Source organism: Siniperca chuatsi, linkage group LG11 (assembly GCF_020085105.1).
Source record: "Siniperca chuatsi isolate FFG_IHB_CAS linkage group LG11, ASM2008510v1, whole genome shotgun sequence".
Taxonomy (NCBI): domain Eukaryota; kingdom Metazoa; phylum Chordata; class Actinopteri; order Centrarchiformes; family Sinipercidae; genus Siniperca; species Siniperca chuatsi.
Window position 1 is genome coordinate 6,473,596 of NC_058052.1, and position 16,836 is coordinate 6,490,431.

Sequence of the window (16,836 nt, forward strand, 5' to 3'; positions counted from 1 at the left end):
GAGCACTGAAGATGGGTCGAGGCTGGGTCTTCCAACATGACAATGACCCGAAGCACACAGCCAGGATAACCAAGGAGTGGCTCTGTAAGAAGCATATCAAGGTTCTGGCGTGGCCTAGCCAGTCTCCAGACCTAAACCCAATAGAGAATCTTTGGAGGGAGCTCAAACTCCGTGTTTCTCAGCGACAGGCCAGAAACCTGACTGATCTAGAGAAGATCTGTGTGGAGGAGTGGGCCAAAATCCCTCCTGCAGTGTGTGCAAACCTGGTGAAAAACTACAGGAAACGTTTGACCTCTGTAATTGCAAACAAAGGCTACTGTACCAAATATTAACATTGATTTTCTCAGGTGTTCAAATACTTATTTGCAGCTGTATCATACAAATAAATAGTTAAAAAATCATACATTGTGATTTCTGGATTATTTTTTTTTTAGATTATGTCTCTCACAGTGGACATGCACCTATGATGACAATTTCAGACCCCTCCATGATTTCTAAGTGGGAGAACTTGCAAAATAGCAGGGTGTTCAAATACTTATTTTCCTCACTGTATGTCATTTCACCATGTGAAAAGAGGAGAAGAAGAATTTTCTTTTTAACCGACAAAAAAAATTTTCACAAAAGCCTTCATTGTGATCCTAGTATTCCCACAGAAGAGATTTAGGTCGGAAATAAATTTGTGTCCTTCATATCCTTCTCCAAACTCTCAGGCACCATCTGCTGGTTGTAGTGCCTCACCTACATTTTCTCCCAGCTACACAGCAAATCTGTCACATCTGCATGCCAGAGGAAGTCGTGTAACGGATTTGGCTCTCTTCACATTAATAGAGCCAAATCTTATTGTTTGTAAAATTAACCCAAAGTAAATTCTTGGACAAACAAATAAACAAAGAAAACTATTTCATGTTTTATTACTTGTGATTTATTTGTATAAAAGTGCAGAAAATCATAAATAGAGGTTATAAATAGTGAATAAATGAATAAATACATTAACCAAAAGAAACTGTAGTCAATGTGGAATAAATAAAAATCATGTAGGATTGTAGGATTTTGAAAACATGGATCCCATTTGCAGTAGTTCAGCAGAGTTTTTGGACTTTTTATATGTACACATTTCAGAAGCAATACAAAAATGACTAAAATCAAAATAATAACTGTGATTTCTAATTGTCCATCATAAATCCTTATCACAGGGTCATTAGCAGAAAGCCATTTTATTCCCAGTAGCATGACTGTCCAGTCCCTCTCCTCCCAACCAGTCCTCATCCAGCTCCCCCAGAATCTCCTGCAGGGACAGCTCAGGTAGGGGGGCGTACTGGACCAGCGCTGGATGTCCGGACTCTCCGCAGCCTTCCAGAGCAGCCCCACTCCACGAATCCTCCAGCTGCGGGTACTGAGCTTCTGGTGGTGGGCTGTTCTCCAGACTGGCATCCCAGTATCCAGAATCCGGGGTGTCTGGAGTTGAGGAGTGGGAGGTGGAGTAGGGCATGTACATCTGCTGCTCTGCTGATCCTGGATACATGAAGACTGCCTGGCTGGAGCTTGAGCTGTAGTTTCTCATCTCAAGGGGAGAGTGGCACCACAGAGGCGGGACCGGGGAGGCTTGGCTGCCTGGCTGGGACCAGAAGCCCCTCAAGGGTGGGCTGGAGCTGCTTCCCAACGGTCTGCCCTGCTGGAGCCCATACATGGAGCCATAGTGTCCATGCTCCTCAGTGGTGGAGTAGACTGGAGGACATTGTCCATAGTAGCAGGCTTCCTCCATCTCCTCCTTCACTGGGGTTGGGTAGGCTGGTGGAGGGCCCTGTAGCGGCAGATGGACTGAGCCAACCTGCTGGCCCCTGCTGGCTACAGCATGAGGTGGAGGCAGAGCATCATGGACTGGACTATCAGACTGCCACAGCGCTTTCTTGGCTCCTTTGCACTTCAGGGTGCGAGCTCTTCTGTTCTGAAACCACACCTGGACAGGAAGGAAAGAAAAAAGGAGCTTAGATTCAAATCAGCACAAAACACATTCTGTTCTGCTAATCATTTTCTGGGCAAACAGGCACCGGTGGATTCGGGGGGGGAGCAGATCTAGTAGTTGTCAGCTGTCAGAGCCTTATGTACAGTCTATCTGTCAACCCAAACAAGATCCTGATAAAAACAGCTTGTGTCATCTTTAAAGATAAAGAAATAAAGTGATAGAGTGATAGCGGTATCTACAATTCTATGCAGGATGCATTTGAAAACAGAGCCTTTTTGTGATAAGAAACCTCAGTGGAAAATGCCTTACAACACAACTATACATCTCTGTGTGTGTGTTTGTACCTACTGTATGTGCTTATGTGAAAAGCATGCATGTGTGTGTTTAATCTTGGAGCAACACCCGTTTCCAATTCCCCAAATAAAGATAATCCCTAAACTTATCTGAACTGACAATTTTACTGAATCGAAACAACTCAGGTTATTTTATTTCATCATCATCTGTTCCCCAGATACAAGGATTCTGCTGTATAAGGTAGCCCGAGCGACTGTGTACCTGGATGCGTGACTCTGGCAGGCCTGTGGTCTGGGACAGGCTCTCTCTGAGGCCGATGCCAGGGTACGGGTCGGTCTCGAAGGTGGCGCGCAGGAGTTCCACGTGCTCTTTGGAGAAGCTGGTCCTCTTCCTGCGACTGGCGCTGCGAGAGGAGCTGCCGCTGGAGGCCACGGGTCTGGCATCATCTGAGGGCAGAGGAGAGAGCAGGTTCCACATCAGACAGGATCCATAATACTTCTTTTCTTATTTCTTATTATTTAAGTTACTCAATACCAAACCCGGTTCTAATATTTGGAAATTTTTGAAGAAGTTTTAGGTTTTCAGCCCACCTAGGCGGTAGGTGATACATTCAATGAGTGCACAACCTACTAAAAGAATCTGAAATTCTCTGGTATTGGCACACTGCCTAACACTACCTGTCATGCTGGTGCAGTACAACCCAGCCACCTGGCACTGCAGGCAGGTTAAACAAACGCTGAGCTATCCAGTATTTCATCCAGAGCTAGATCATTCAAACCGTTTACAAAAACCAAGACATGGCTGCAGATTATGTAAGCAAAACAGACTACACAAAGATTCTTCTTCATGTTCTCAACAAGCAAACACCCCCTCTTTTTCTTACATTTTATAGATTATAAAGCATTTCTTACCATTGCTGGAGTCCTTCCACATAGCAGCAGTTAAATGAATGAAGCCCTGTAAACAAATGGGTTTCTAATGGACTTCTGAAGTGACGGAGTTCAGTATGACAGTGTGTTCCTTCACTGAAAGGGCTACTGACTGTGTCTCCTGCTTGTGTCACGGTACCTTTTATATTGATTACCTCAGACCCCAGAAGGCCATGGTAAAGCCAGAACAGAGTGGTGGGGTGGGGTGTTGTTTTACTTTAAGCATGGGTGGTTAACAGAAGTACTCTGACCAGAGTGGCCCTTCCACCCCCCATTATCACCTAATCCCTATCAGAGTGGTGGCAAGGTCAATGGCAAATATGACACACTGGGAGAGACAAAAGAAAGTCTCTCTGTGATTGTTAGCCTCATCGATACCACTTAACTACAAGACGACATACATGTGATTATTTGTGTTTTTGTGGAGTTTTGTGCAGCTGAATAGGAGACATATCAAATAATATAAATACAAAGCAAGGCCCAAAGAGAGGAATTCTTTTTTGTATCTTTCTCATCCATGATTTGTCTTTTTTGCTACTATTTTAATAATGGCATAAAAAAAGTAAATGTGTGTTGGGTCTCTGTCATTAATGTATATTATTACAGCTTATATACATATATATTTTTCCAGTATTTTTCATGGCACAGATGTGAAATGGCAGGATAACAAGCACAACTATAAGACGTTTTAAGTTTTAATTTGAAGAAAGATTATAAACATGTCTTTCTTAATATTTCAAGGGTGCCCTTTAATTCAAATGTGGCTACTGGGAGTCTGATCAGCTTTGCAAACTGTTGAACACTGATCAGTCAACAATAGTCTTAAAGAAATATTTAACTCATAGACCGTAGCAAAATGTAAAACAGCAATCTGAGCTGAAACCTATCAGAGGCTCTTTTCTTTTCATATGCAGAAAAAACAAAGGTGGGTAATTATTCTGTGATGAATTGGACAGTTACACAGCAGCCTCATTACACTGAATAGGTGCATCAAAGTGAGTGGCAAGCTTGTCAAATTGTTTAACATGTCCAGGCCTTGACCGGGCTGTATGCAGAGGCTGTCACCTTTAACCTCAATACGTCAAGTCTTTCGTCTGTGCTCTAATAAAACAGCAATGTAATTACTTCAATGAAATAGCAAGTTTTATATGTATTTACACTTGCTATTTTTGTCTCCTCCGGTGCTTATTCGCTTATAATCTTGACTTTTGACCTCTTTCCTGTTGGTTGCATTTAATGATTTCTAAGCATCAGCTACATGTCAAATGCACTGAAAATGTAAATGCTAACATACTGAATCTAAAGTCAAATAGTACAAAAGGGCAAAGTGAAGAAACAGATTTACAGTATTTGTAGGTGTATTAGAAAACAATGCAGCTTGAAGTCTACCAGAGTTATCTAATGCAACAAAACAAGCTAGGACCATTTCTTTTTATCTTTATCTGGACAACTTGCAGAATCAGTGTCTCCAATTGTGGAGACGGCTCCTGAAAGTCCCACCAAGTCTGTCTATGCTTTGGCCAAATCCTATCAGACTTCATACACAACACTTTTGCCAACTGTGGAAGCAGTCAAACTCATTTTTTGTGAAATAATGATTTCAATGAATTCTGAATATTCATATATAAAAAAATTCCTTGTACCATGTATTACATTATTTTAAATAATTTGAAGAAATAATAAAATGGGAAAGAGTCTTATCAATAAACCATTTCAGCAGATTAAACACTTGCTATACCCAAGTTTACATACAATGATTGAGTGATTAAAGATAACTAAACACTGGTTCAGCATATAGGCTATTCAGCTAATGCAGAATCACTAAAAAGAGCTTTGTTTAGTTTGATCCTGCCACTGTAGAGATCTGCATATTTGAAAGAAGCAAAAAGTCACCTGATCAGCTTATCTCTTCATGCAAACTGCAAAGCATAATCCTCCAAACAGGAAAACTGTGGTGTTGCCAGTGCATGGCTGAGACATAAACAATACATAAATAAAACAAGTTACACACCACAGGTTAGAGGTAGTGTGATTTAAAATACAAACATTATATAATAATTTGGTAGTTGTGGAAAATCATACAAAATTACAAGGTGAGAGAAAGATATGTCCTTGCTAAACTGCTTTTATGAAGCAAAGAATTATTATGCCATTATGCATGGCATTTGGTGATTTTAATAATAGTTAATAATAGTTTGGTTATGTGTAGCAAGAGACATGATTAAAACATTCTCAAATATTAGAAAATAAATGTATTATACTTAACATACATAGTAAGGCATCAGGTAACATTAAAAGATACACACATTATTATAGAATGTCTTAAGTTTATTAAGAGCATCCTCTTGAAATCCAATATCTTGTTTTTTTGTTTGTGCAGCTGCACACCTCCTTATCCAAAACTAGATTATTATTTGTGTGGGAGTAGTTAGAACACAGACAAATAGTCTAAAAAACTACAGGGGTTGAAAGTCTGCTGTTTCATTATTCATTTTCCAATAAATAAATGAAGCACTGGACACTGGTCCAGTATAATTTCTGCTCTAAACATAGGCTTTCTGACAATTAACAGCTCTTCAGAGGGGCAATAGTAAGCAAGTAAGCTTTATTCATATTGCACTTTTCAAAACAGCAGTTTCAAAGTGCTACACAGTTAATAGAAATGCATAGTAGTACATAGCATGAAAGCAGTAAGTAAAATACAATGTAAAAGCAGTATAACAAGCAAGCAATGCATAGTAGTACACAGAATGCATAACAGTACGCAGCATAAAACTGCAAGTGAAAACTACAATTTATAAAATGATAGAAGCAATATAACAAATAAAACTAAACAAAAGACAGATGAAACCAATTGGAATTGCAAGCAGCAAGCTTATAAAAAATGTCAGCCTCTACAGGTAGGTTTTAAAATGTGGTGCAGACTCAGCTGACCTGACAGTGAGGGGGAGGCAGTTCCATAGTGTTGAAGCTAAAACGGTTCCTTCTTTGTTTCGAGACTGGACCGTGGGACGTTTAAGAGCAATTGGTCAGCAGATCCTAGTAATCTTGGTGCAGAGTATTGGGTTATAAGTCCAGCTATGAGAGGGTGCCGTGCCATGGAGGGCTTTGAATGTGATCAGGAGGATCTCGAAGTGAATTCTATAGCAAACAGGAAGCCAATGTAAGTGGGCCAGAACGGGGGTAATGTGCTCTCTTCCTTTAGTGTTTGTCAAAATCCTGGCTGCCGCATTCTGAACCAAGTGAAGTCGAGCAACTGCAGACTCACTTAAACAAGAAAATAAGGAGTTACAGTAATCCAGCCGAGAAGAGAGAAAAGCATGGATGATTTGCTCTACGATGTTCTTCCTGAACTGATTTTGGCAAGATTTCTGAGCTGCAAAAAGCAAGACTGAAGCAATTTCTTAATGTGATGGTCAAAATTCTGATTTTGAACAAACACAACAGCAAGATTTCTAGCAGATGGTTTTATATTCCCTGCTACTAGGACAAAGGTCTGTTACTTAATGCATCTCCTCACACTAGTGTCCTACAGCATACTACATATTAAATCTTGTAGTGTGTTCACACTGGGAAAAAGTGACATAATTAAGTATAGGTCTACTCAGATGTTACTGCTAAAGTTGCATACTTTTTTGAGTATGGTGATGACAGACACAATTGTTCCACAATAGAAATAGAGGAGCTACTCACAGCTGGAGGCCATTTTAAAAAACTGTTTACAAAGTATTAAATGCATAGAAAAGCATTTTGCTTTCTCTTTAAGTCTGAACATTTTGAAATTGGCAATAGGTTTCTAAAATGACCTTCTGCAAAAATAGTATTATTATTATTATTATCTGCCTAAACAGTATACTATGAGGACTAGTAGATAGTGTGTACTGTGTAGTATTAGAAATATTATACTATTATATAGTTTATAATGTGATACTACATACAGAAGTAGCCTACATTATATAGTGGGCATTTGGGACATTGCTACAGAAAAGTACAAGAATGTGCATCGCTCCATTTTTATTTTTTGAAAATAAGTATCAATTAATAAATGCAGAATACTTTCAACAATCTGGTAACTAAAAATATTAGAATATTCTATCTGATTTGTCACTGTATTACTAACTTTCTCTTAATACCTCTTTCAAACATGTATTTAGAATCTTTTCCCCCTGTCTCAAAAGGACCCTTGTACAAACACAGCTACATGGTAAAAGCTCAACAAAGAAGCGACAATGGGGAGTAGCATTGCAGTGAAATGTTGTTATTATACTGTATGCTACAGTTTATTGTACGTTTTAAATTTATATATAGTAATAATAAACCTCCACAGTGAGAATACCTGACAAGTTCATATCAAAGCGTAGCTTTTTGTGTATTTTTTTTTCCATTATACTTTTCCATTGATGTAATACTTCCCATGAAAAAAATACGACCACCCTGTCCTGCAGTCCCGTCAGTTTTCCTCTCATCGCTGTTTTTACACGGTCACATTTGATAGCGGGACCAACGCTGACCAGCAGCAGCGAGCAGCAGCTATGGCTAAAAGTGATGGATGCGAATACTTTAGAAGAACCAGCCTGTTTTGGATTGTCTCCGTGACACTCGCGATGGGATATTTCACTGTAAGTTCACTAAATCAGCTATACTTGAAGTGTTTGACATTATTTCTCCCGGCACTGTAAATACCACCGTGTTGTGTTGCGTAAAATGTCTTCCGGGTCGTGCAGTATTCTCAAAATTCAGTTTCGTATTTTTTTTCCCTATAACGCCATTTAACACGTTAGATTTTGTGAAAATCTTCTTATGTCGGCAAAGTAGCCCTCGAGGTCATTGCCAAGTCACTTTTTTGTTGATAGCTAGCTAATCTTATCAGGATTCATTCAGTGCTCTGTAAGAGCACAGGTCAAACAAACTTTGTGCAAAGTCCATTTGACAAGTTAGTTGTCCACTGTAGCAGCTAACTCTAGCTAGTGTGTGTCCCGAAATCTTCTGTTGTCTTATAAAAGAAAACAGTAACGTGCCAAACTTCATTCAAAATATGATAACGTCAGTTTAATGCTCCATTATTCTCTGGCAAATGTTCACATCGACAATGAACTATTCCCTCACTAAATCATGTTACACCGCTGGGACAGTAAAGCTAACGTTATTAACGGGTAACTGTTAGTCAATATATATTGGGGTTTCGTTGTAGCTAATATAGGCGTACTAGTATGTGCTTGGTCAATAAAATATATGCCGAATTGACTAATAGACTAAACATATTTGTAAAATGTCTGCAGAGTTTTTGTCCGAAACGTGTTGTTGTGCTGTGGCAGAAAGGAAACATGTAGCCCAACCGTTCAAATGAAATTTGGTGTAGGCTATGACGTAACATTTGCCACCACTTGCCACGTATATAGTAATGTGGACAGGGACCTTAACTGCAGAACAAAAATGCCAAATAATGCAACAAGGCTGATTGTTTCTAAGTTATTTCATAATCAGTAATAGTTGAAGAAACAAGAGTTCAGCCTTTAGGTGTGTGTCAGACGTCCAAACCATAAATGAACTGCAGCCTCTGGGCAGTGGGGCCCTTCCATCAATATCCCTTTGTGTTTTCCATGCACAAGTCATAGTCCATATGGACACATACCTGACATGTCACAGGTGGACAGAAGAGGACAATAGGAGCATGGCACAATGCTACATCATGTCATTTAGATCTCACTGTGATTTGTTGTCTGTTGTGTGTTTCTTTATACTATATTTGGTATGCTTAGTATATATTTTTTCATTCTCATTATTACATTTTTCTTGAGGGATAGAGACGTGTGGCTTGAAGTTAATGGTACAATACACATAATAAATGCATATGATGGGACAAATGAATAACTAAAAAAATTAGATTATGTTAAATTGTATTATTTTGTATTATATTTAAAAGATCTTCCACTTGAATATAGTGTTATAGTCACTGATATAATTGAGGTAAATTCTAATTATTGTGGAAGTGGTTTCAGAATGACTACTTTTGAAATTAACTTATCACTTCATATTTGACTGGCAACGAATGAGATGGAGTACCAAAAAGTGATTGCTTACCCTTATTCGAAATGTAATCTTCTAATTGTAGAGATGTTATCAAGTGAACTGGTTGTAAGCTGAAGCAGATTTCAATTTGTGTAAAGTTTGAGAAAAACCCGATTCAGAGCCTACAAAACACATCTACTCATACGGTTTCACATGACAAAACTTAAATACTCACCCAGCAAAAAAACCCAACATGGTGCAGAACTGATTCTCTTCCAGAACTCTGTCAAATTTAATTTCAGTGGCATATCTCACAACAAGGCTGCCCTTTCATAGTGCCATTCCACAAACAGGAAACTTAGTATGAATCAGTTCATTATTGTCACTGTGTATCTACTAATTGAAACAGCACCTCACTGACTGAAGAGCAGACAGATGATAGTTAGTGTCAACCAGCCCTGGACTTTCCAGCATTAGAATCTAAGTGGAGCAGAACACTGGGGACCACAGAGTCAGTTTTCAAAGGACGAACCAATCACACTTCTTTAGGTCAGCTGTATGCCATGAAATGTGTGCCAAATTATTGTACAGTCATTATCAACACAAACAGTTCTTTGACTTATGTGTCACATTGAAACGGTCAATTTAGGAATCTCTGAAATTAAAAGTAATGTGTTTTGGGGGAAAGGTCGTGCGTCAGAGTATTAAATAACTTACAAAAGACACATTCTTTGATTACAGCATATGTGTATGGTTTATATGGGTTCATTTCGAACGACTCTGTCTGTGTTTTGCAGTGCACTGTGTTTGTGCCAGAGAAAATCCCATTTCAGTACCTTGGTCTATTTGGCAGCTTCTGCAGATACCTTGTGGATAACTATGCTGACATTATGTACAAAGGGTAAGTGATTATAAGTGATTTGAAACACTGTGCCAATGGCAATCAAATGATGTGCAAAATACCCTCACAAGGCTGAAATACACTGTTTAATCAACTACAGCTTTAATGTTTTTCCCAATTTACAGATCGTTACCACCACTTCCACTGGTCGAGCACTTTGCTAATTAGTCGTTTAAGGCACATGACCGCCGTAGCACCAGTAGAGTATTAAGTTAACAATCAAAAGATAATGTTTTGTTGCTGTTTTAGTCATGTGACATACAAGACAGCCGTTAAGCCTGGGTGTTTTCTAAGAAGAGGGCTAAGCTGGAACCATTCAGTCTTTGGTGGTTTGAAAGTTGTGAAGTGGTTGATCATTTTTTAGGATTTCTCAAGGATAACGTGTAAATGATCATTGTTGAATTGAATAGAAAGTCTGTGGAGTTTAACACATTTCTCTCTCTTACAGGTGGTGGGCCGCCTGGGCTGTCCATGCTTTTGAGGCCTGTGTTGCATTGAAGGTGTGCAGGTAAGAATGACAAGAACCTGATTGTCCACTAGATGGTGCTGTAATATTGTATTTTTTTTTTTTTTCAAACCTGTTCTCAACTTCTATTATGAAATTGGGCCTCCTCAAAAGTTTCATATCCCCCAAACGCCTCAAAATTCATCACAAACACACTATTCACACCATATTTCAGTATGAACAAACATCCAAAAGCCTTCATCATGTGTTTTTACTTCATGCTTCAACTTGTCATCTGGGACATTATTATTTTGTATAATAAATAAGCTATTCTCAAATGGCATTTGTCCAATTTTCTTGTATTTTTATTATATGGAGAGTAAATATAAGCCACAACTTACCAGAAGAGTCTTTGGATGTACATTAGAAACACATCAGGTAAGCATTCATGACCGGTGTTCCTCACATTTTGTTAAGTAGTAATATTTTTTTATTCATCATTTATTGACCCATTTGTCCATAGGAGTTGAGGTTTCAAGGTTCTAATGACAATTATACTAAATATAGGGCCATGGGGATGAGCAACCACTGTTTAGAATTTGGTCACAATGAAACAGCTGCTAGCTTGACTTTTGTTCATTGTTTCTTCTCCGTGGCCCTGCAGCAACAAAGGTATCGACAACATGGCCACTCGCTGCCTGTGGTTTGTCCAAACCTTTCTGTTTGGCTTCGCCTCCCTCAGCCTGCTCATCAAGTACGACCCCAAGCGTCCCAAACAGCACTGACGAGAGCAGAGGAAAGCCTACAGAACAACACTGCATAAGCTGAAGCCAGAAAAATCAATCGCCACGTTGTGCCTCTTCCTCTTCCACTGTCTTTCTCTTTGATATGAAATCCTGCTGAGGGGGCAAGTGGAGGAAGACGCCTGAGACTTTCCTTTTATACTGTTTCTTTTAACATAAAAGTATTGAAGTGAACACTACACTACAGTTTTTCTTACCTAGTTTATACTACTTCCTGTGTTCCTATGATGAGCATTATGATCTCCATTTCATTCCATAGATTTTCTATTAATAAACCATAGAAAGCACAGTTGTACCTTTTTTATAAATAATAATTTAAAGATTGTATTGATAATAATATTAACAGAAATTATTTCAGCATCAGAGTTTTCTTGATGAATCTGCCCTGGGCTGAATATTTAGTGCAATCGCAGGGGAATCGTCTATGAAATAGTTGTGTATTCTCATGATGTTTACATTCAGCCTGGGTGATGGCAGTAGGGATATTTTCTCAGCTGCTGTGATGAACATAACATCAGACAGGTTGGCTGCAGATGGTACGCTGCCATCAGCCTCAAAAGTATAGAGAGCTGGTGTATGCATTTTAAATCCTCATTTTCCTTTCTTACACTTAAGAGTTTAACTTTTTAAAAATAGACTGAAAGATTTGATTTAACGCTGCAAAATAAAGAGTGACTTACAAACTGCATGAAATGTGTTTTTGCTGCATTTTTTTTTTATTCCTCTGAAACGCTCAAAATACTCTGACCTCATCCTGTATTTTATAGAATTTTATTGAAACGGCTGTAGACTCTCCGTAAAGGTGTGCTGAGGCATAGTAGTGCTTTGAGCTAAATGCTAACATCAGCATGCAAACAATTTCAACGCTAGCACACGGATGTTTAGCAGGTATAATGTTTACCATGTTCACCATTTTAGTTTAGCATGTTAGCTTGCTAACATTTACTAATTAGCACTGAACACAAAATACAGCTGGGGCTGATACGAATGTTGGTCACACTTAATTTTACAGTACACTAATTAAACGTAATGAGCCGTACTTTGTATCAAATTAGACCGAAAGTAGAAATAATATGTTCTTCATTAGACAGTAAACAAACACAGTTATACCCTAATTAAATCAAATACAATACCATATATCATAATACCAGTTTCAAAATGTGCTACATTTAGATGCTATTCTACCCTTGCTAGCAAATTATGCTATAATAAACATCACATTTGATGCTGCCAACATGGGCCTATGATAGCTTAATTAGACAACGCAGGCTGTAATTAGACGAATTCAATGCCATATTATATCGGGAGTGGGTAGAGGGGAGTTCGGTTGTACTGTCTGTATGAATGTATTTATTTATTATAGATGATATTTATTGGTATTTATTAGGTTTATATTTGGGTGTGTAAACTCCTCTCTACCCACTTCCCGCTTGTTGTTACGCTCCCGGAACTAATAGTGTGCGAGCCCTCGGGGAATTCTTTTGTCCGAACACCCTGGGAGAAGGACAGAACAGGCAGAGATAAGTTTGTGCAGATTTCAAAGTACAAAGCAAATTACAATTAGCTTAGCATGAGTCTTACATTATACTCCTCAATTAACAAATGTTTTGATAGTCATAAATCAATGCACATCCCGCTGTGAAACACCAGACTCAAGTGAACTGCAATACACAAACAACTAATCAATGAGTATTTTTGTTAAAGTACCACGTGTGTTTATTTAACCCGTGTACTAATATGCAAATCTGTGCATAAATTAGGCTATCCATGTTCGTCTAGTAATATTGTTTAGGCTTCTATTAATTAGAGATCTAGTAACAGCGACCCATAGTTACACCAATAAGTTACAGCTTTAATGTGTGCTTAGGGTTAGATATATGATTTCACTTTAGTTCAGGGCACAGTTCTGTTGTAATGTGTCGCATATAAGCCTCTAACAAAGTCTGATAAGATCTAACAGTGGGAAATAAAGATGGATTTCACTTTAGTTCACGGTACAGTTCTGTTGTAACAAGGTTCCCGCGGATCCTTAAAAAGTCTTAAAAGGCACTGGATTCATTCATCTAAAAATAAGGCCTTAATTGGTATTAAAATGTCTTAAATCAATGTTTCAAAAGTCTTAAAAATGCTAAGACATGGGAAGTAGGATTTTATGAATCATTTTTTTCTGACATTGCATAGCGTATGTCATGCAGGAGAGCCAATAAAAACAAATGGAATGGTCAAAGTTGTCATATTGACATTAAAGGTGTGTTGACTGATTCACGGCGTTAACTCCTGCATTGGAGTTCCTTTCGATGTTTAACTATTTGCACGTTTTAATGCTGTTTTTAATTTTTTGTTTCATCTGTATGGTGTTGTATTTTGCTAAGCACCTTTTAACTCTTGTTTGTAAAAGCGCTATATAAATAAAGCCGGTGTAGTCCCTCATTCGTCCAGGAGTGTTCTATCGTAGAAAAGGTTTCAGTCGTAGTCATCTGGACACTGTTTTCAGAATCAAGACGTTTGGCTCCCATCCGGAAGTCATTCTCAATTGTGACTTCGGATGGGAGCCAAACGTCTTGATTCTGAAAAACAGTGTCCAGATGACTACGACTGAAACCTTTTCTACTATATAAATAAAGCTTATTATTATTATTATTGAGTAACATGCAAGAAAACATTCCACCTTTGTGATAATATAATATGTTCATTGTTTTCCATGTGTTCCACTCTAGAAAATGTTACATTTTTTTCAACATTTGAAGTAGATCATCTAACTTTTTCACTGGACCAAAAGAAATGTTTTATGTTACAATAAACGTTTGGTCAAATTTGTCACCAACCCCAAGTAATTGATGTCAGTTCATGTTTTTTTTTCTTCTTCCAATTTGGTTATTGTAAAATTGGTCTTAAATTTAATTATTATAATTCTAATTTAATTATTAATTATTATTATATGTGATTTCTAATTACAGCATCATTTAAGTGTATGGTGTCTAATTAGGGTATAACTGTGTTTGTTTACTGTCTAATAAAGAACATATTTCTAATTTCGGTCCAATTTGATACAAAGTACGGCTCATTACGTCTTATTAGTGTACCGTAGAATTAAGTGTGACCCAAATGTCATTCGTTTTGCAGGTATTTGGTCATAAACCAAAGTGCCGGTCAAACTAAAACATTGAACTGATGATGGCGCTAAAGTTAAGGGATCACCAAAGTGATTACAATTCATCCTGTGGGGAACATGAATATGTGTACCAAATTTCATAGCAATTCATCTCTTTAACTATTGCAATTCATCATAGCAATAGTTGTTGAAATATTTCAATCAAAACCACAAATTCCAACCTCACGGTGCCGCCAGAAGAAAAGTCAGGGGATCACCAAAGTCTTTAGGATCCATCCTCTGGGGACATGAATGTCTCTACTAAATGTCATGCAAATCCATCCAATAGTTGTTGAGATATTTCAGTCTGGACCATAACAATGCACCAACCAACAGACCGACAGAAAATAGAGGCGGCCAGAGCTGCCTCTATTTTCTCAGGAGGCTGAGGTCCTTCAACATCTGCCGGACAATGCTGAGGATGTTTTATGAGTCTGTGGTGGCCAGTGCTATCCTGTATCCTGTTGCATGCTGGGGCAGCAGGCTGAGGGTAGCGGACGCTAACAGGCTCAACAAACTGATCCGTAAGGCCAGTGACATTGTGGGGGTGGAGTTGGACTCTCTGTCGGTGGTGTCAGAGAGGAGGATGCTGGCCAAACTACATGCCATCTTGGACAGTGTCTCCCACCCGCTCCATGACGTGCTGGTCAAACAAAGGAGCACCTTCAGCGGAAGACTCATTCCCCCAAAATGCACCACAGAGCGCCAAAGGAAGTCATTCCTGCCTGTGGCCATCAAACTCTTTAATTCCTCCCTCTAAGTATCAGTCTGTCTGACCCAAAGTCATTAACCTGGACATTGGACCATTAACATCACTGCAATACTTGAAATAATTGTGCAATATTCTGTTTAATACTGCTGTGCAATATACTCTGTTTATATTTTAAATTTTTCGTACTTCTATTACTGCTGTGCAATATCCACCGTCTCATAATCATCTTAATAAGCTACACTTAACTTGACAGTACTCATTATTGCACTATTACTATTACTTATATTATTACATTGTATTATTATACCGTACATACTTATCAACCTATCAACCTCTAAATCCATTTTGGTACTTACACTTATTTAGCTTTTATGCTTATATCCACTTTGTCCTTAATTTATCTTAGCTGTATTATAGCGTATTATATTTTGATTTGCTTAGTACTTCTATTCCTGTGTGCACTGACATGACAGTGAGCAGCTGTGACAAAAGAGTTTCTCCTCGGGGATCAATAAAGTATTTCTGATTCTGATTCTGACTGCCATCGCTAGAGCCACACTGCTAGCTTGGCTAAAAACATGAAAATAACATGAATTCCATTCATACCTGAGCATCTGATTTAAACCTGCATTAACTGGTTTTTGGCGACTCGGGCGCAGCATAAACTAGCTGTTAACACAACACAGATAGATTCACACCTTTTATGCTGATATGACAATGTTAGCAAACGTGTTGCTAAATGTTATTACATATCCAGCAGACAGAGCAACATTAGTATTCATTTGAAGTGTTTCAAGCAATCTGACAAATGGAAGTCCAATATTCACTCTCTTTTTCACTCTGTTTTGCTCTCCACCAACTCCCGAGGGAAATATCTGGCTTTAGCTGCTAAATTCTCCACTATGTTCACCAGCTAGTCACTAAATTTGTGCGGCGTTTGGTGCTGGGCAGGTTGTGTACATTGGGTTTTTCCAAGATTTTTCACTGAAAACAGCTGTCTGCTATGTCACTGATGAAAGCGGTGATACTGAACCAAGAATTTGCGGGCCGTAGAACCAAAACAACGAGTTAAAAGATGCTAAAACTCTCCATAGAGCTAAGGGGAACCGCCGAGTTGGGTTGTAATTCTCTGTGGGCTCATGACTGCTAGCAACCCCTTTCACATTACATTCGAGTCATTTGATCCATTGTTAATGTAAAAATGTTGATTTTACCAGCTTTAACCGTTCCAGGCAACCTTAAAGGACATAATGTGACTCCAACTTGGTTTTATATATCACATCTTTGAATGTTGTTTAATCACACACTGCTTGCAGAAGAAGGTGTTAGTGTCACACAGGTAAACAGTGTGACATTGTCCGAATGAGGCTGAACCAGTAGCACGGGGTCACGATGTCCTCTGCTTATGAACTTAAGAGCATTAGCCCGTCTTAGACAGCCCAGTCTCCACTAGATCTGTCTCCACCCATTAATCAGGGATGGATAGCATAGAAACAACTTACTTTTACATCCTGCCCCACTTTTACTCTTGAGAAATTACACCAACTATCAGAAACAAGTAGAGGAAAATATTACATACAATTACAATACAATTGTTCTCCACTTTCCCCCAAACATCACAAAACCATC

General features: G+C 38.6%; 2 protein-coding genes across 3 annotated transcripts; one reads left to right on the top strand and one right to left on the bottom strand.

The window, feature by feature from the left end:
- Positions 1-905: 905 nt before the first annotated feature.
- On the bottom strand, positions 906-3,535 carry mxtx1 (mix-type homeobox gene 1). Its single transcript, XM_044214915.1, has 3 exons — positions 3,169-3,535; positions 2,519-2,703; positions 906-1,957 (listed from the first exon to the last, which is right to left on the bottom strand). Exons 1-3 carry the CDS (start codon positions 3,188-3,190, stop codon positions 1,199-1,201), a joined length of 966 nt encoding a protein of 321 aa, XP_044070850.1. The 5' UTR covers positions 3,191-3,535; the 3' UTR covers positions 906-1,198.
- Positions 3,536-6,143: 2,608 nt separating this feature from the next.
- Positions 6,144-12,032, top strand: tmem254 (transmembrane protein 254). 2 transcript variants are annotated; one of them, XM_044214916.1, is made up of 5 exons: positions 6,144-6,349; positions 7,682-7,805; positions 9,993-10,096; positions 10,545-10,604; positions 11,206-12,032. In XM_044214916.1, exons 1-5 carry the CDS (start codon positions 6,267-6,269, stop codon positions 11,324-11,326), a joined length of 492 nt encoding a protein of 163 aa, XP_044070851.1. In that variant the 5' UTR covers positions 6,144-6,266; the 3' UTR covers positions 11,327-12,032. The 2 variants fall into 2 exon arrangements, with proteins under 2 accessions (XP_044070851.1, XP_044070852.1); XM_044214917.1 differs by lacking the exon at positions 6,144-6,349 and adding an exon at positions 6,662-6,680.
- Positions 12,033-16,836: the final 4,804 nt, after the last annotated feature.